This window comes from Emydura macquarii, unplaced genomic scaffold (assembly GCF_026122565.2).
Source record: "Emydura macquarii macquarii isolate MOO-44397 ecotype Brisbane River unplaced genomic scaffold, CSIRO-AGI_Emac_v2 contig_2768, whole genome shotgun sequence".
Lineage (NCBI taxonomy): Eukaryota > Metazoa > Chordata > Testudines > Chelidae > Emydura > Emydura macquarii.
In genome coordinates this window covers 16,474,932-16,495,327 of record NW_027132905.1, presented here as the reverse complement: position 1 = coordinate 16,495,327, position 20,396 = coordinate 16,474,932, and the positions used below count along the sequence as shown (strand labels likewise).

Genomic DNA, 20,396 nt, shown 5'->3' with positions numbered 1-20,396 from the left:
GTCAGAACATGCTGGTGACTCAATCTTTGGTCTTAGACCAGATACTGTTACTAATACAAACTTTCTAGAAAACAAAAAAGTTTCATTTAGGGAACATGGTCCAGCAGTTAAAGGGAGACACAAATGCTGTTGCCAGCCATGCCATTTACTTCCTCTATGAAGGAGGCAAGCCCAAACGACCCTGGTATACTGATGCCTCATTAAGGGGAAGCCAAACTGCAGGAGCCTGGAGAATATACAGGTAATCAGATTTTGAACATCTGCACAGTCTACAGCCAGAGGTATCTAATTCATGTGTCTCACAAGGGTGGAGCTTAGTGGTGGCAGAGCTTAGCTGAATGCCACCACCTCTTTTTTCAACCCCTGATGAGATGGACAAGATAAACCTTTTGGGGCCAGATTTTCATCTCATTTACACTAGTAAAATCTAGAGCAATTGTAATGAAATGACTCTGGATTAACACTGAGAGCAGAGGCTAGTCCACTGTGTAGGAGGTGGAGGGACAAGTCTAAATGCTAAGGCACATAGAACTTGGTCAAGCAAGGCTCAGAAGAACAGAGGGGACAGAAAGATCTCATTGCTAGTATTATGCCATGATACAGATTTGCTACAAAAGGCCTTATCAAATGAGACACCACCAGCTGTTCTTAAAAAGTTGCATCCATCTGCTGTCTTCTTAGATTAGTATAGGTTGTACCACGGGCTTGGCTGCTCTCAGCAGCAAAGACATAGGCAGAAGTTGTCAAAGGAGACAAGCAAACTCACTGAAGCAGTGTTCCCCTTCAGGGGGAAAGAGGAGGAAAAGTGCAGCCATGTTATCTACACAGAGAGAAAGTCCTCATATCACTAGAGAGCACTGAAGGTGAGGCTTTGGCTTATGCAAACAACTCCCACAGTACGAAGAGGCAGTTATTATTTTTAAGACAGCCTCAGATTGCAAAAGGAGCTGTAAAAAGGCTATTTTGCAGCTGAATTTCTTCCACAGGATACAGGCTGCACTGTCAAACATGTCTACTGTGCATTCGCCCCCTGGGTGCACCAGGTGGAGAGAAGGCTCATCCCTCCTTTCCCACCCCTATGCACCTGCACTGGGACAGGTGCAATCCTTTCAAGAGTGTGTTCCAAACCACCCAAAACCACATACAAACAGAAGAAAAGTAAAATGGAAATCTACATCCCAGTGACACTGGAGACAGCTCAGGGAACACAATCAAGTTTCCTATGTTTAATGTTTTATTAAAGTAACAGCTTCATCCCATGTGATATAACTAAGATGAGAAATACTGAAGGAATATGCTTTCTCTCCCTCTCCTGAAGAACCCAAATGCAACCACAGCGGGAAAGTGCACGATAATCAGAAAATAACACTGATTAATTTGGAAACAGAAAGCAAAATTGAGCAGCCCAAGCTCATCTTCCAAGCTTGGAGAAATGCAGAAAGGAAATCAATCCTATGAGTAGTGAAAAACTAATAAAAGCCAAGGAGAATTTTAAAAATCTTTTAGCTTCTGCAAGTGGAGGTGTTATTGATAACACAATTCAAGAATATTTTTGTTAGCCTGATGATTATCTTGACAGAGAACTCTCCTACAGCTTTTCCACACAAACACATACCCTGACAGTGGTCAGAAAGAAACTGAAGTTACGGTTATACTGCACACTAAGCCTGGGCTTTGACTCAGGTTTGAATCCAAGGCCCACTGCCATCCACACACAAATCAGTTTGACTCAGGTAAGTGAGCAAGCACTCAGGACACTGGTCAGCACCTGACTCCTGCTGTGGCTCAGGTCCAAGCCTGGTCATTTTACTGTGTGGATGCTGTTCAAGCTGCAGAGCAGTGTCAGAAGGTCTGGGTAGTGCAGCGAGACTCTGGTCCAGCAATTGTAAACCCAGATTCACAATGCAGTGTGGACACAAGTGTGGGTTTGGAAATACCGAGTCCACAAGTCTGGGCCCCAGAGACCTGGGTTTACAATGCAGTGTAGACATACCCTGAGTGTATGTTTCTTTTAGTATCTGATTCTGCTTTCATTTACACTGGTGTAAATCAGGAGTTATTACATTCAGGTCAATGGAGTTAGACCCAGTGCAAAGTGAGAACAGAATTTAGAAGGGCTTAGCTATTCCACTGATCAGTGCAATTCGGTTAGATGAAATAGTGTCCCCAGAAGAAAAAAAACGACCATATTGGTTCCAGCAGTCTGTTTCCTCCAGGACACTTTAAGCACAGTCTTGCAATGCAATAATATAGAAACCAGGCCATTAAAACATGGAACGAAAGTGACAAGCATTGCGTCTCATCCTTCCTTTAACATGATGGACAAACATATTATTTCAGTCCCAAAATGTGATGAGATCCACCCAAGGTATGTTCAGTATTTAACAGAAGTGACTGAGAGCACTGAAGTCAAGCTGTGGAGAGTCAAACTTGCAGCCACCAAGCATCAGAAATGACCAAAAAGTCACGTCCGACTACTAAGGAACAGAAAGTAGGTGCTGTCACAGTTCAGGGCAACTGCAGCTGTATCTCCCATGTGGCCTACCAAGGATACCCCCTCTCTTGGGCAGAGATACATTTCTCTCTCCCTCCTAACCAAGGTATTTCCAGCTGCACAGTCCTCTGCCTACACTGTGAATTCTCCAGCAAGTCAGCCTGCTAAGCAGGCCTGCTCTGCTTTTCTCCTCAGAGACTATAAACACTGTAATTGCCTCTGGTGATAAAGGTACCATGCAGCTTTTCCTAAGGAAGCACATTTATTCTTAAAGTGAAAGCACTACAGAGAAAACGTTAAAACAACAAAAGAACCTACATGCATGCTAATAAGCTTCTCAGCGATCACCCCAACTCCAAGAAGGGCTCTGGTAGGAGTCAGTTCTTCAAACACCTACACAGAGATTTTTCTGTGGCTAGAAATCCACAATACCTACTGCTCAGAACAAGAAGACCCATGAATCTGAAAGTCAATCCTTTATACGGTTTGGGCCTCTGATCTTGTCCTCATGCAACAAGTGATCAACAGACAAAGATCCATTCCTCAGGGCAAAGCTTCTAAAGGCTGAGTTCTTGCATCACTAGAGAGGGTATATTTGCATACACCTTACTCTAGAGATTTCCTGGGAACCCCACTTAATTTTGTCTGTCTGGAAAATGCCCCCTTTTCTAGCACATTGTTTAAAATAAGTCTTTTCAAACTTATAGCACATGATCAATGTGAACCTTATGCCATCTCCCTCTGAGAGAAATTCCAGACAATCCCACCATAAAACAAACATTTGCATTTTTAATGCAACGAACTTCTAAAATACTTAAACATATTCAATAAGGTTTGTCCAGGATATTGCAGGAAATTGCCATGTCTGTCACAGGTGTCTCACTGCAAAGAAACAGCTGGGCCATTATGCACAGGTATGAATGCAACTCAGGAGGTGTCTTATCTGTGTGTGCACACACAAGACCTTGTATTAGATGCCATGGGCAGTATTTGCCCTTTAAGCCACAGGGTGATAAGCACATAAAAGTAATCTCTCAAGAGATGGGAGTAATTTATAAGAAACAGCTAAATCTCCATTGATTCACACCAAACCGATATATGGTATCAAATGACTCATATACTGTTTGTTAATCCACTTTGGACCACGGTTCTTTGGAATGAAAGGTGCTATGTAAATGTAAAGGATTATTGTTATCACTTGCATTCTTACATTTCTAACAGGTGGCAGTAAATAATTACTCTTTTGCTAACGGCGAGATGAAGTGTTGACAATTTTCAGGCCTTTTCTGTTTATGGGGACAGAACCTGCAGTACTTGTGAGAAATCATTTCTTCCTGTTTTGGATCTTCATGTACATTAGCCATTGAACCTTCCCTTTCCATAAAACAGAACAACCCTGCAGGAAGACAGATTTTCTGGCTGCTGTGGGGCAAGCCTCCGGTTTATTCTTGTGTTGCTCAGAATCAATTCCCCTTAATCTGAGCCTGCCTGTGCTGTATTCCCTTCTCACACCTTAGGCACATGTTGCTCCTCCCTCTTGCCCGGCCTCAAACACTTGTCCTCAAAATTTCAGGGAGTCCAAATTGCTGGCACCAGACACCTCTCCCTCTGGGATTTAGGGGTGTACCACTCTCAGCCTCACAGGCTTCCTACCCATCTAGAAATCAGATTCAATATTTGCCCTGTTGGTTTTCAAACTGTCCATGGAGCCTTTCTAACACATTTCTCTCTGACCTTTCTTTTCCCCTGTTCCACTTACTCACTCCAGCCCTGGTCTCCTATCCCATAAGTCTACATTTGGGTTGCAGGTAGCAATGTCAATCCCTCTTTTATGTTTCCCCACCTTACTGGACCTCTGTCCTGTCTAGCCATTTCCCTCTCTTTAAACCTCTCTTTCCTGCTGATAGTTTAGGGGTGGCAATCTGAGAAGCATTTTCAGACGCTGTGTATGATTTATTTTTATAGAGCATCTTTCAATCTAGTGTAGACTTCTAGAGCTGTTCCACACATTCAGGGATAGAGATGCTGACTTGGGCACCACACTACCTGAAAAGGCAGTGGTTCCCAACCTGTGGCCCATGGCTCCCCTTCCGCTGGCTGCAGAAGGGAGCTACTGCCAAAGGACCTAGGCGGAGCACGTTTCCGTGGGGCTAAAAGACCGGTGCAGGCTCCTTGCTGCAGCCAAGGGGATGGGAGATCAGTGCTGCCCTCCCCCTGGCTGTAGCAGGGAGCATGGCAAAGTGCTCCAAGTGTGTCCATAGGCACTGGGGTCTCTGCTGGAGCCAAAGGGAGGGGAGATCAGCGCTCCCTCCCCCGCCTCCAGCATAGAGCAAAGCACGCGGCCTAGGTCCCTAGGTGCTGGAGTCCCTGTTGGAGCCATAGGAAGGGGAGCATTAATCTTCCGTCCCCCTAGCTGCAGAAGGGAGCTACTGCCTAGGGTCCCAGGTGGAGCGCACAGGGCTACAGGACGCGGGCGGTTTCCCTGCTGTAGCCAGGAAGATGGGAGATCAGCAAGGAGGCAGCCTCCTCATTGAACTCCTTTCGTCTGGCTGCAGTGGGGGAAGAGGGGACCTGCTAGCAGAGACTGGTGGCCCTTCAGGGTTGTAAAAATGATATCTGTGACATTTGAACCAAAAAGATTGGGAACCACTGCGAAAAGGCATAGAAATAGTTGAATAATATTCTCTGAGACATGAGGCAATAGGGACATACGTCATCTCTGGGAACAAACATTGAACTCAGAATACACTATAATAGAAATAATCCCTTTTATATTGTAAACACACAGAAAGACTTTCTTCTGTAGCAGTTCCAGTTGGTGAAAGAGGTGTTTACAAATATAGATTATGCTCTTACTGGCACCCAGTACTTTCTTCCTCATTCACTGGATTAACAGACTGACTCTGTCTAGGCAGGGGGTCATTAGAGAAGGGACTTGACCATTTAAGTATCAAAGATAAAGCAAGATCATCTTCACTCATCTTGCAACTTTCTAATCTCCCTGCCTGTGAGAGCTGATGGGCTGAGAGCATTGAGAACAACAGCTGCTGGTCATGGCAGAACAAACTGTAAACGCTGTTTCTTCACTTTCCGTAGTACACATTTAAGTGTTTGTTTAGCGGAGGATTCATGTACATCATGGCCTCAATTTGTTCCACAGAGCTACCCTGCCACCCACACAGTCCAAATGCTGAAAGGAGTTACCTTCCTCCCCTGCTCCTAAGTGCTATCACAGGACACTTAAAAAAAAAATTGTGTGACCTTTTTTTTTAAATCAAGGGAAGCAGGAGCTTCCAATGCAACAGTAGGAAAATCTACACCTTCCAAAGAACGTCTTGAACTGGCCTTGACTGCTGAGCAATTGAAGCTGTTTCCTGCCTGGAATCCCTATGGCCTCCAGAAGTTTTGGCGATGGTGGGACTTTTTTGTTTACCTCATGTCCCGGAGACTGTATGTCTGTCTTCTGGGCAGCCAGGGCAGGACACACAGCCCTTGGCCATCTTCATCTTAATATGGAAGTGCAGCCCATTGCGATGAGAAATGCCTGCCAGTCATGCTGATTTACGTGGAGTGTCTCTGGTTTGATCAAGGAGCAGCAAAGCTCGTTTGCACAGGCCACACCTTTATATTACAAACAAAGGCAGCTGCAACATGCTTCATTTGATACAATAGAAGAGAGACCCTGGGACTCCTGACAAGTTGCCTGCGAAACCCTCAACTGGGCAGTTTGGGCCTTGTAGATGAAGGGGTTCACATGAAAGGGGAAAAGGAGATAGCAAAACAATACAGCTTAATAATACACTTAACTGAGTACAGTGCTGCTCATACCAGCCCTATGCCAAAAGGATTAGCACGGTGAAATAATACATTTACAGAGATAATTATTAAATAAATGCAGAGGGAGAGATTAGGTGAAGCTGAGAAGATGCTTGCACCAACAGGTGAGGCTGTGTGGAGAGCAGAGAAGAGGTTGGAACTAGCTGAGCAAAGGCAGCAGGGGAGAGAGAGAATGAAAGCATCATTTTAAGGGAAGGCCCAGCTGTGTTTGATTTCAAGGTTGATTTTGTAATAAATGTGAACCTCTTTAGAAGGATCAGTACCTGCCTCATGGAGAGTAAATGGAAATGCATTGCCTAGTGCTATTTTCTCCCCTCCTCCCAAGACATTTTAGACATGAAAGAGACCAGTGCTCACACCAATGACCTAACACAGGATTTGAACCCATGTTTCTAAAGGCAACAGGTGGTGCATCATTATCCTAAGATTTTTATTTGTAAGTTACAGGTAAATACCCTTTCCCCCACAGCTGGGGGGAATTTTCAACACCATTTGGAAACAGGTAGGGGCAATTCCAATTATTGTTAAAGATGTCAGCATCTATTTGCCATCAGCACTACTATCAACACATATATCTGCAAGCACTCTTGAGCATCAGCCCAAGAAAACATTTAAAAGAAAGCATATGTAGTTCAGTATTCACTAGATGCATAACATGTCCTCCCTTTTCTTTTTAAATCAAATGTTGCCCATGTAATTCTAACACAAAGAAATCAGTTGTAGGCTGTGTTATCAAATGAATCATAATTTTATGTGACAATACAATATGATTTGGATAATTCTTGGCATGCATGTATAGATTTTGAGGTGTATTCTGTACATCCAGACTTTTGCTATTGTGTTCCAGTGGCTGAAGCAGAGAGCTAGAAGTCAGGTTTCCTGGGTTCTCTGGCACTATTTTGTTATATAACCTTGGAAGGTCATTTAACCGCTCTCTGACTCATTTTCCTCCTCTGCAAAATAGAGATAATACATCCCTACATCTCACAGGAGGGTTGTAAAGCTTCTTCAGTTAATGTTTGTTAAAGGGCTTTGATATCCTTGAATGAAAGCTGTTACATAAGTGCAAATTATTATTTTTAAAAGTGAAAGAAAGGCAGACACACTCTGTTCCTTCACCTGACTGATCACAGTCATCTTCTATGCAATAGGCTAATGCAGGGGAGGGCTAATGAAAATCCCCAGAACACAGATCTTGCCTGGGTCACATACCACACAAAGGTTAATTCAAAGCAATGGACAATGGTCAGAAATATTGTGCACGGCAGGCAGTGATAGGGGAGGTCAGGAGAGTTTCAAAGTATGATCCTTGTGGATAATTTCTGATTAATACTGACACAAAAGGGTACTAAAAGTGCCAGATTCAGTTTCCGTAGGACAAGTGAACAGTCACCAGACAGGAGCAGTTTTTGATCACAATTGTTTTGGGGGATTCAGACCAGCAATCCACAGTTGAACACCTGTAAATCCTAACACTAATCCCTTAAACCACCCACTCCCTATGTTTTGGTTAAATATAAACAGGCCCATATTTGGTAAAGGGCCCTCAGCCAATGAGAAGACCTGAAACTCATTTCAAAAGCTACCACCTGCCCTTTGGTTAGCTGTATTCTTACTGAATCCATGAAGCTTGGCTCTATTTGTCTAATAGCAATCAACATGCTGCTGTTAGAATATGGCAGCATGTGTACAGACAAGAAAGAGGGGTTCATAGGATGGAAACTCCTGGGGAGGAATTTTGGTAGCATTAGAAATCCCCACAGAGGGTGAAACAGGGTCAGAGGAAATTAAAAATCAGGATCTATATTTGCTGGCATGAGGGTTTCTTCTAACTCCTTGAAAAGCATTGCCTGCCTGCCTGCCAAGAGAAATCTGCTAGGGCCATGACATAGCATGGGACTCTGGTCTGGAAGACTCCTCCACTCCTACAGAAGAGCTGGGGCATCAAATACAGGATATGCCCAATAGGGTTGCTTGTCTCTTGGGGGACACTGCAGGCCCCGCTTCCTGATAGTTCTGCTTAATCCTTGGGGCTGGAGGCAAGGAGGGGGAAAGCACTCATTTTACAAAGGGTAACATTTACAGCAGTGCAGGGTTAGGGCTAACCCCAGGGAATTCCCAGTGAGCTGGGAAATTTGCACAAGGCTCAGATGAGCATTTGTTAGAGATTGTTAATGTTCTTGTAGAAACTGTGCAGCAACAAGGGTGCTGGAAGCTAAGATAAAATAAAGCTTCTTCCCTATGCGGTCCTGTAGATCTGATGGCTTCCCTTCCATGATTCCTGTCCAGTCTGCAGTCTTCACAGGGACAGAGCTAGAGTAAGAAGAGCCAGGCTTAGGTTTCACCATCCTTTATATGCCCAGGAGCCTCTCAGAAGTGGATCTTTTCTTTGAGTGTTATCTTAGCACCGAGCTGCTATAGATGGGGGGAGAGAATAGGGGCAAATGCAATGTGTGGGAGTGAAGTGGGCATGGCTCCCCCTAGTAGGGTGCAGTTTGCACAAGGATACTCCAATATCTTCACACCCCAGCTATGCCAATATTAACAGGAATGCACCATATTGGCAAAGCCTGCCAGTATCATGGCACCATTGGTGAGCTGCATTTCCCTTGCGGGGGGGAGGGCAGGGAAGCTTTCCAGTGCCAGGTCAGGGCATGAGGTATGGGTCTGTGACGTAAGGTGTTGCATGTGAAATATTGATCTTGTACATGCAGTTTCTAGTGGAGAAATCAAGGTTCTGATAATATTTTGTTTTTAGTCTAAAATGTGATTTTCCTTTTCATTTTGTAACTCTCCATCCCAGCAAGCTTGTGGCGGGAGGGTAGAGGGAGAGTCTGAGTGCTAACGAGGGAAACACCAAAGATCAACGTCATTAAAATATGACAAACCCCTTTAAAAAAAAAGAGAAAAAGAAAATCTGCTGTAATTGGAACACAGCTGGGATGGATAATTGGTCAACCCAACTGACTACAGATGGATTTTTTCCCCAGACACCAGCAAAGAAAGGGAGGACACTCCTCTAGAATGTAGCTAACCAAGTTGTCAGCAGTGGCCTCTGAGAGCCCTTTGAATATCTTGCTGGTCCCCCTTTTTCCAATCATCACAGGACTGCCTATGCTTTGAGATCTTTCAATGGGTTGTTTCTGCACCCAGGGCAGCAGTGTTTACAGGGGGCATTTAAAATACACTAATACTACTTTACATCTTATGGCACGTCTACACAGCAAAAAAAAAAGATCCATGGCAACAATTCTCAGAGCCCAGGTCCACTGACTAGGGGTGGTGCTACACGGCTAACCATAACAGTGTAGCTGTTGGAGTGTAGCCTGGACTCCGAGATCCTCCCCCACTAGCCAGAATCAGTTGACCCAGGCTCTGAAGCTTGCTGCTGCTGCTGTTTTTTTGTTTGTTTTTTGCTGTGTAAACGTATCCTGAGGAGCTGATGGGGAGCTAGGCTTGTCCATATGACACAGAAAGGCATGGTCCCTGCCTCAAGGGCTTCCCAGGGTAAGGCTAATTTGTACAGCTGTTACTCAGGCATTACTCCCTGGAAACCAAATGGGAAGGGGAATACTCATCTGCTTAGTTCATTAAATATTTAAAATAAAATACCTCTTGGGGAGGTTGAATGGCAGGTAATAAGTACAGAGATACAGAGCCTTTAACTTCTAGGTGACATGTTCAAATCCACCCGAGGTCAACTGTGGTCAGAGGTGGTTACCATCTGACGGCTCTCAGATGATTTACGTGCAATGAGTTCAGTCCCCAGTGGACAAGGGTCCGTATCACAATTGGCACTAATTGCTTGTAGTCTGAGCAGAGAGACATGGACTGGAGGGGCCAAAAGCTGGTCCCTAGATGTGGTCTGTCTAGGTTAGGGTGTGGAAAACTTACATGCTTGCTGGCGGCTGTTCCTGTTGTGTAGCTCCACAGAAGACTGGCAATCTGTGAATGCAAAGCTTTCATAAGCACTAAATTCATGGAGGAAAAATCCATGCAGCAGCTGCCCGCGCTTATACGCAAGCTTAATTTAAAAACCAAATTCTTTGTTCTTACAACCTTGTGTGTTCCGTTAAATGCATCAAACACAAACTGGGAGAGGGATGACTCAAAGCTGCACCACGCATCTCAAGGGCTCTGAATAAATATCTCAAAGCACTTGACTGCGGTTCTCGTGGTTACCATGAACTCATAGGGTGCCTCAGACACATGCGTCTTTCTATTGTACCTAGGAAGCGTTCGCCCCCTCTGTCCCTGCATGCGACTGATTAGGGAAGGAGCTGAGAGCTCAAGGCCTCGGTCTCTACTTCACATCAACTGTCAGTGGAGAACAGATTAATCATGATGTTTGCTGTGGATTCCCAGAGCAACTGACAGTGATTTTGAAAAGAGTAAGAATCTGTGCAAGGGCATGTGCAGGTTCTGAGCCTTATTTACTACCCCGGCTGTAATCACAGAACTGAAGTGAGATGGACCAGCCAAGTGGCAGAGCACCCCAAATATTCTCCTGCATGCTGCATTAACTCTTTTGCAGTGGCCCTTCCACAGACGAGAGCCAAATTAAACCTCTCCCATCTCCAATAGTAAGGCTCCCCTCTCAGGGGAGTTCTGGATTTTTCATCCCCTTCAGTTGATTTGAGCCTAGGAAAGGGCGATCCAGACTGTGGTTGTCTTTGATCACTAATATATAAAAGAAAGGATAGCAGGTATGGACAGCGGAGTCTTTCTGTGCACAGAAACCTCAGCTATGCCATTAGGACTTTGTAAGGACTTTCCATCTGACCTACCTGGGTAACTCACAAGTGCTGGGCTGTACACACTGCTTTGCAAAGGTAGGACCAATTACCTTCTGAAGATGGGGGAAGGGATAAATGGGGTGCTGGTGGTGTATTGAAAATTCAGGTAGTCAGAATTACCAATGTTATATTGGCATCCTCAGAACCAGCCTGCCCCAAAATGGAGCCAACACAATACACATCCTGTCGAAACAAGGTCTCTCAACCTTTCATTGTGTGCAAACCTCCCATGCTTTGGGTTAATGGCATTTGATTCTGTCACATCATAGCTAGCTTAGGGTCTGATGCTTCCAGCCTTTACTCATGTGAGTAGCCTTTACCTGAGATATAAGTGTTAAATCATATCTTCCAGAGATTGTCCTTCTGGTATTTCAGCATCCAGATCTAACCTTGCGTGTGGAATGCTACCTCCCCACAGACCAGATAAACTCAAGTGATAATCTCAATCTGTGCTGTCCTTCTCATCAGGCACATAGCATAAGACATGATTTATAGATGTTTTCACACGCACACACACACACACACAGACCCCCCTTAAGCATTTCTGAATTGTGCAATTCTCTGCTCAGACAATCAATTCCTAACTGAGAGCCTTCAAGAAAAGACATCATGTTGCAGGAATGCTACAGAAACTGTCACAAATACTGTTCCCTTTGTTGAGAATAGCATCTTTGCCTTTAATTTTTTTCCCTTTCCCTTTTAATTTCATGAAATGGGGCCCAGTTCCAGAAAGCAAGCAGAACATAGTTAGATTTTGCTTGTACTTTACTGGAAGGCTGAGAAACCAGATTTTAAAAATGTGCTCAGTAGGCGTTTGGTGGGACGAATTCTCTCTCATAGCTCAATATTTTTTAGAGCAAAAGAAAGAGCAAGAGCAAGAGCTCTGTTGCATATGGTGGATGCTTTTTCTTTTTAAGCATGTAGCCTACATAGTTTCAGCTTTCCTTGCAATTAAAGAAGCAGGGTAGCTGTTTTTATTTCAAATATTTCGCTGCATGGTTCAGCCTTTTCCAAAACGGTTTGCATAGAAATTCACAGGCATTTATCCAAAACTGGTGCAGAATGAGAAATAGACAAGTTTGCTGCTTTAAAGAACTACTTACATGAGCTCTTTGGGGCAGGGGCTGTCTTTTTGCTCTGTGTTTACACAGTGCCTAGCACAATGGGGTCCTGCTCGGTGACTAGGGCTCCTAGGTGCTACCCCAATACAGATTAAGAATAGTAATAATAATGCCTTCTGCAAAACACAGCTATTATTGGACCAAGTTAATCCCACTGGCTTTAGTATTTCTACTCCAGAGATGAACATGGCCCATTCTATTTAAAGACCATTGTGCCAGTGCTGTACATAATTCATCTCTCATACTGTTTTTAAAAGGAATTGGCTTCAGTGGAGTGATCCTGGATTTACATGGGAGTGAGTGAGAACAGCATCAGGGCTAGGGTCTCCACTCCTTACAAGCACATGTACAACTCTCAGGGCTCCATTCAGTGTTGCCTTGCATGACCTTTGTGCTTGGTAGTCTGGGCTAAAGGGGCCATAGGGCAGCTCTAAGCCTGACCTACTCCAGGAATGCCTCCCAGTACAGCTGGATTCCCTCCTAGGTGCAGAACCAGCTCCTCCCCCACCACCCCAAAATGGGTGTGTGTGTTCCAGGCTAAAGGGGGGAGCCAGGCTGATCTTATATCCTTGTTATTCTGCACCCGTGCAATGGCCATAAGAGCCACTGCAATAGGGGAGCAAGTTGGGCTGCCCTGGCATGCACTGGGGGTCAACCTGGCCCCAAGCAGCTTCTGAATATGGTCAGCAGAGAAACAAATCTGGCCCTCAGGGCTGGTCTACACTGTGATCTTGCATCATCTTAGCTACATCTCTCAGGGGTATGAAAAACCTACACTACTAAGAGATGTACCTATGCCAATCTAATTCCCAGTGTAAACAGTGCTAGGTTGCCAGAAGAATTCTTCCATCGACCTAGCTCCTGCCCCTTGGGGAGGTGGATTACTTACGCCAATGGGAGAACCCCATACCCTGCTTCTGCTCTCAGTTACACTACTGTAAATCAGGAGTTCTTCAGCTGAAGTTAATGAGGTTACACCAGTGTGAACTGTCCAGTATAACTATCTGGCCTGTAGCTTCACCTGAAGTCCTAATTCTCTCTTTGGGGTAACACAGGTAGTTGCTATAGAGACCTTTCTGCATTAGAGGCAGAGGGTTAGGACTTTAGGTAAGAAAGACGCAGGAAGGGAGCAATAGAAAACATTCCTAATGAACGATCCAGTTTTCTTGCAAACTACCTTATTAACCAAACAAAAAGGGAGGGGGCAACAAAACAATTAACGAATCTGCTGCACTGACAGATTTATCTCCACATTAATGTCCGTTTTCCATAAAGCATCAGCGATTCTTTAAAAATCTATTGTGTTGAGTTTGCTTTTAGCAGCTAATATTAAAATCTTCCCCAGGGAGACATAGGTCTAAACCTGCTACCTCAGCTGTTAAATACAGGATATTTAAAAAACAAAACCAACCCCCTCCCCTCCCCAAAAGGCTCAGCAGCTTAGGGACGGAGATGACAGCCTTGCATCTGTGAAACGAGGTCTTAAAGAGACCCTGTCAAATAGCTTAGGCTTCTGACGGTTGCCTGAAAGTTGCTAATGTTAGGTAAAATCTCCTTTCCAGTCCACAGTGCAGCATTCTTACCCACAGAGGGGTATGTACTGTAGGTATGTCTACACTGCAGTTGTAAGCGTGCCTTCCAGTCCAGGTAGACAGATTGGCGCTAGCTCTCACTGAGCTAACGTGCTAAAAATAGCAGCATGGCCACGGGGGCACTGGCGGTGGCACTGGAGAGCTGCCTGACCTCCTGGGGGCGTACTCAGGTGGCTAGCCCATGCCACTATGGCCACACTGCTATTTTTCATGCACTAGCTCAATCAGAGCTAGTGCATCGGACTACCTGGACTGCGAGGTATGATGTACCCTGTGACACATTCTTCACTGGAATCAATGGGGTGCTCTGATTAAAAATCGATGGCACAATGCAGCCCTTTGCCAATATCCCTTTGGTGACAAAACCCTATGTTCTGCTTCAATCACCCCAGCTACTATCACAGGGCTCCTAAATAAACAGAGGGGTAAAATGCCTGTCACTCTATCATTATAGGTAACCTTCTGCTAGGTGTTGTTGGCAGCAACAGGGGCCAGGTACAATATGTAGGGAGTTCATCTTTATAATTGCAATACAAAGACAGCTCCAGAAACCTGGGAAAACTAGATGCCTGCCCTGGGCTCCTGTAATAGGCAATACTTCCTTACTCACAAGCACTGAGTCTGTGTAGAATATATGAAAGTCAGAATAATAAGGAAGAGTAGATGGGGTGGTGAATGGCTGGAGAAGGAACAGAGGTAACTATATTTACTGAATTCAATGACCTTCCTCATCATTATTTACCTACTTTTTTATTGTTTTTATTATTGTTTTTTATTAATTTTATTTTTATTTATTTTATTTTATTTTTTTTAAAGGACTATTTGCACAGATTGAGTGAATTATATCCCCATGGACACTCAATCAATTTAACTTGCACCAACTGCAGTCCTACCCCTACAAGGTAATTTCCATTCATTGTTATACAGTTGCCAATCAATTCATGCAGGGGCCATTTGCACCAGTTCAGGGAGATCAATCTGGAACATTCAAGGGTAGACAATAGCTAAGATAAGAATCTGCTTCTCTATTCCTCTGTAAAATGGGAACAGTGATCCATATCCTCCTTTGAGAAGCAATTTGAGATTTACAGCTGAAAAGCACCAATACAGGTGCTACACTATTAGGATTTTGAGATGTTTAGAAAAATGGCTCATATGCAGAAAACACCAATTGCAAAACTATGTTCAGAAGTCAGAACTGTCTGATAAACAGTGTCAAATATTCTACATCCCCAATTAGGTCTGGCTTTAAAAAAATTTTTAAAAGGAGGGGCTATTACAAAATATAATGGGACATTTTGTAATCTCAGTGAACACCGCCTTTTTGGTTTGGAATTTAACCCTTACTTGCAGTGCTGTGAACCCAACCACAGGATCATTGTGCTAGTGCAGGAGAACGAGACGTGAAATGGACCAGAAACTGCACAGTTTAGTTATATTGTCCAAGCCCTGTGAAGTGCGAACTTAAACTGCATAAAGGGTAAGAAATAAGTGTGAGGCCAAGATTTTCCAGTGACTAGTGATTCCGGATGCCTCTCCCTCCCCTCCCCCACAGGACACTTGACATGCATCTAAGGGGCTGATTTTCAGAGGATGGATGCTCAGAACTTTCTGAAACTGAGGCCCCTTTAAAGGCATCTCAAGTTGACCTCCTAAAATTAAGGCACCCAGGATCCCTAGTTACTTTTGAAAATCTTGGCCCAATTTTTACAAATTTTCCAATTTTAATAGTCAGAGGGTTATTCATAATAGGAATGGTTTTAAAACATATAGGGTGAAATCCTAGGCCTACTGAAGCAAATGGGTAGGCAGCAGTTCGTCAGAAAAGGACCTGGGGGTTACAGTGGACAAGAAGCTAGATATGAGTCAACAGTGTTCCCTTATTGCCAAGAAGGCTAATAGCATATTGGGGTGCATTAGTAGGAACATTGCCAGCAGATTGAGGGAAGTGATTATTCCCCTCTATTCGGCACTGGTGAGGCCTCATTTGGAGTATTGTGTCCCGTTTTGGGCACCCCACTACAGAAAGGATCTGGACAAACTGGAAAGTCTAGTGGAGGGCAACAAAAATTATTAGGGGGCTGGAGCACAAGACTTATGAGGAGAGGCTGAGGGAACTAGGCTTGTTTAGTCTGCAGAAGAGAAGAATGAGGGGGGATTTGATAGCAGCCTTTAACTACCTGAAAGGGGGTTCCAGGCTGTTCTCAGTGGTAGCAGATGACAGAACCAGGAGCAATGGTCTCAAGTTGCAGTGGGGGTGGTATAGATTGGATATTAGGAAAAATGTTTTCACTAGGAGGGTGGTAAAGCTCTGGAATGGGTTACCTAGGGAGGTGGTGGAATCTCCACTCTTAGAGGTTTTTAAGGTGTTGCTTGACAAAGCCCTGGCTGGGATGATTTAGTTGGGGTTGGTCCTGCTTTGAGCAGAGGGTTGGACTAAATGACCTCCTGAGAATCTTCAATGATTCTATGAAATGGAATCTTTGCCACTGACTTCAGTAAGGCCAGAATTTCATTGATAAGGTTCAATTCAGTCCCTAAACTGAGTGAACATAACCCAGGTTGGGGAATTCCATCGATGGTAATCCCAGCTACCAGAGGGCAAGGAACCCACAATGCACAGGGGACACTGACTGAGTGCCTCTCCCATGCAGTCACTGCTAGCAAGGTCCTCGCCCAGGACCTCCTGGAACTTGATGGCAACTCCCACCCCCCTTCCTGAGCAGTGAATCTCCACTCTGATACACCTACCCACTCCGAGCACAGGGGGTACACGTTCCCTACAGAGGTGAATCCACCCCAGGCTGTTGTTCTTTGGAATGTCCCAACAATACTGAATAAATGAGGGATTCTGTTTGTTGGGTAATATTTGAACAGGTGAAACTGGTCTGCTCTGATGTCCCATCTCTGATTATACCTGAGCAGCCCCATGAGCAGGTAGGTGCAGGGGACAGGGAGGCATTGGAATGACACACAGTCAAAAATAAAAGTAAATCTGCAACGACCGCGTTGCTCTTCCTCTATTGTATGCCAAGTTTACTTTAATAGATCTCCTCCCCCCAAAGTACATGGCAGCTTTAATTATGTGAACTAGCAGGTGCTTACGGTAATTCATACTGCTCAGCAGGGTAAAGGTGAATGTGATTGCATTAGCGTTGTAGGCAGAGGAGATGTGCAGAATTAGGTGGTTGCAACTGCATTTCATAGGGGAGTATTTAAAGTAGATGCAGTGGGAACACTTAGCATGATTAGAGATGTGCTATATGTAAATTTCACAGCTCGGGTCAAGTATTACAATTGCTGTATACTGTAGTCAGAGAGACACAGAGGTTTAGTTGCAGCGTATTAAAAATGTCAGATCTGCTAGACTGGCTGGCTTGGGAGATTGGTAAAGGATTACAGAGTCTTTCACCTCCAAGACACCCACTAAAATCTACCCTGAGCTAGCAGTGACTTAAACATCTTTGACATGTTGCTCAACATAACCTATATGAAGTTAGTAGCTCCTCTGGGTCCAGGTCCTAATAACTAGGTGCCTGTGTTACAATTTACAGTGACCTTACATCTCAGCAGAGAGACTAAGGATTGAATGACTCATGAAGACTGAGTTCCCCTCTCGTCCCTAGTGGGATCCCTCCTATAGCATGTTGGTGGAAGGGAAACTGCTAGGATTTCTTTTAGAATTTCCATCTGAATTAACATGTGGCCTCCTATCTGGAAGGCTAAAGAGAAGAGGGATCAAAATGCTCCCAGTCCTCTCCAAATACATCTTTGCTGCCCACAGTCACAGCCACCACAACCTCCCCCCCCCCCCGGCCCGGGATAGCAGGGGGTACACCACTCTACTGTGTCCACACATTAAAGAAGACTATTTATATGTGAGGCATCTGCCCACCGCTATCTGGCAAGGGCCAAGACTGCTGCTTTCACAGCATTCCTGGCTCCTGCTGCTCCATCCATCACCTGCCATTTTAACTGACAATGATAAAGGAAATTACACATTCAGGTGGCCACGGGCATCACAGTGTATAAATTCCAGCATCCTGGGGAAAATTTCTCCCAGTAACTGGCAGGTGTTTCAGTCTTTCACCTGGCCTTTTATTAACAACACAGCTGGATATCTCCTCATCACTGCATCCAATGTGTTAGCCATCCATTGGGTTTCATGCATGTCTGCTTTGAGAGAGTCTGGGAAGGATTCTGGGGGTAACAGTAAGTGTACAGCCATTGCACAGCTAGTTTGGCACTTGGAGATGCCACAGGGTAGCCAGAGAAGAGGAAGCTGATCACACCAGCTATTTGGCTCTGGCATGAAATCTCAGACTCAGAGGCTTGTGAATATGCCGCAGCAGCCAACACAGAATGGAACCACTAGTCATATATAGGTCTAAAATAGGAAATCATATGGAGTTCAGACAGACATGACTAGTGGGTGATAGAGCTATCAAAAATATACCTCCCCCTCCCAGACACAAATGATGATGGTCCAAGCTGTTTACCTACAGTGTCTTTTTAAGATGAAATATGGATAATGGTCTCCCTTTCATCTCAACCAGGGCCACTAAGTCTGGGAACAGAAAAGACAGATGTCTCTGATCATGAAAACAAACCCAAGCAAAAAACAGACCACAGCAAGTAATACGACAACTCTTGCATTATTGGTGTTTAACTTTGTATGTGTCTAAAGCCAGCTGATTTATTGTTCTTAAAAAAATTGGTACAAAATACATACTTTTCTAAAACCTCTAAATTCCAGTAAGACAGCAAGAGAAAACTCTCTATGCTTTACATTTTAGAGAGTAAATACTTTTCCTTCCTATAGCATTTTTCATCCAAGGATCTCAAAGCACTTTATAAACATCAATTAAGTCTCACCACATCACTGGGAGGTAGGTGAGTATTACAACTACTATTTTACAGATGAAGAAACTGAAGCACAGAAAAGTTAAGGGCTTGATTCAAAACCCAATGAAGTCAGTGAAAAAGTCTTCCATTGAATTCTATGGGGCTTGGGTCAGGACTTAAAGCCTTCTTTCTCTATGTGGAGAAATGGACTGGCATAGCTATTGCAGAATAAGTTATTCCACAATACCTATTAGAATAGCTCCCTGTGTGGATGCTCTAATTCAGAATAAAAGTCACTTTTATTTCAGAATAATGACTCCATTTTGGCAGTTCATAGAAACAGGTTATTAAAAACTAAATGGATCTGGGGAACCCCAGGCACCCAGAGCAGAATGTTTTTGTTTCTAAGGGTATACCCACACCACAAATGCTACAACAGCTGTTGCACTGTAGTGTAAACACTTACTGCAGCAACAGAAGGGGTTTTCCACCACTGTACTTAATCCACCTTTTCAAGAGGTGGAAGCTAGATCAACAGAAGAATTCTTCCCTCAACCTAGTTGTGTCTAAAGTGGGGGTGAGGTCGACATAATTAGGTTGCACAGAACGTGAAATGTTTCACAGCCCTGAGCGATGTGGCTTGGTTCATCTAATATTTAGGTGTAGACCAGCCTAAGGCATCCTCCAGTACCTCAGAAGATACTAAATTTTGTTCCCTTAATGACTATTATTCTTAATTTGTAAACATAAACTGTCACTCCTCAGGAACACCTGTGCTCAGTCAGGACCAGCTAACACATTTTTAAAAGATGTTAACCAGCAGTTTTAAACTCTGGTGTGTACAGGGTTTAAAACATGTTCGCTGACACATATTTAAAACAGGACTTATTTTCTTAGGGCTTGTCTACAAAAATACTTAGTTTGTGGCAAACAGGGATGTACATCTACCCCCGCCGTAGCCTGCCATGCACTAAGGGCACGTCTACACTGCAAAGAAAAACCTGCAGCACCAAATCTCAGAGCCTGGGTAAATTGACTTTCGCTCACGGGGCTTGGGCTGGGGGGGCTAAAAATACCGGTGTACACGTTCAGATTTGGGCTGGAGCCCCAGCTCTGAAATCCAAAAAGGGAGGAGGCTCTGAGCCCAGGGTGCAGCCTGAGCCCGAACACCTACCCTGCTATTTTTAGCCCCATAGTGTGAGCCCCATGAGCCTGATTCAATTGACCCAGGTCTGAGACGCAGTGCTGTGGGTTTTTCTTTGCAGTGCAGACAAACCTAAGTGTTCTTGTGGACTCTGCTGCCGCACACTAAAAGTTCCCTAGTGCACTTACATCTACTCCTGTTTCAAAGCTGATTAGTGAGGATCATTTAATAAGCTTCTGGGAAAATGTAATGTCCATGGAACATGGGGAATTTTCTCTACATTGTACAAAACCGCAACTCACAGCACCCTCCTAGTTATTCACAGCTCTGCCAATGCACCTCACTCTTGAACTGCAGCTCTCACTGCTATTCCAATCCCAGGAAAGACTCAGGATTGTGCAGTATACCAGGGCACCTCTGAGTTGCGGGTAAGTGTCAAGTGGAGCGTTGGATGAGACTGTCCAATTCATTCTCACTCGTAGCCACATCAGAATTAGAAGTCAAGTCCCCAGAGGCAACGGGCCAGACAATGAACCCAGTGTACTATCTAACTCAATCATCATTCCG

The 20,396-nt window shown here is 44.4% G+C and overlaps 1 protein-coding gene across 1 annotated transcript in view; it reads right to left on the bottom strand.

Annotated features, from left to right (window-relative positions):
- NEURL1B (neuralized E3 ubiquitin protein ligase 1B) overlaps positions 1-20,396 on the bottom strand; it is a 195,991-nt gene that overhangs the window by 47,340 nt on the left and 128,255 nt on the right. The window contains exon 2 of the mRNA XM_067566346.1: positions 10,226-10,276. Within this exon, the coding sequence (XP_067422447.1) occupies positions 10,226-10,276 (51 nt within the window). The remainder of the gene's footprint in view (positions 1-10,225; positions 10,277-20,396) is intronic.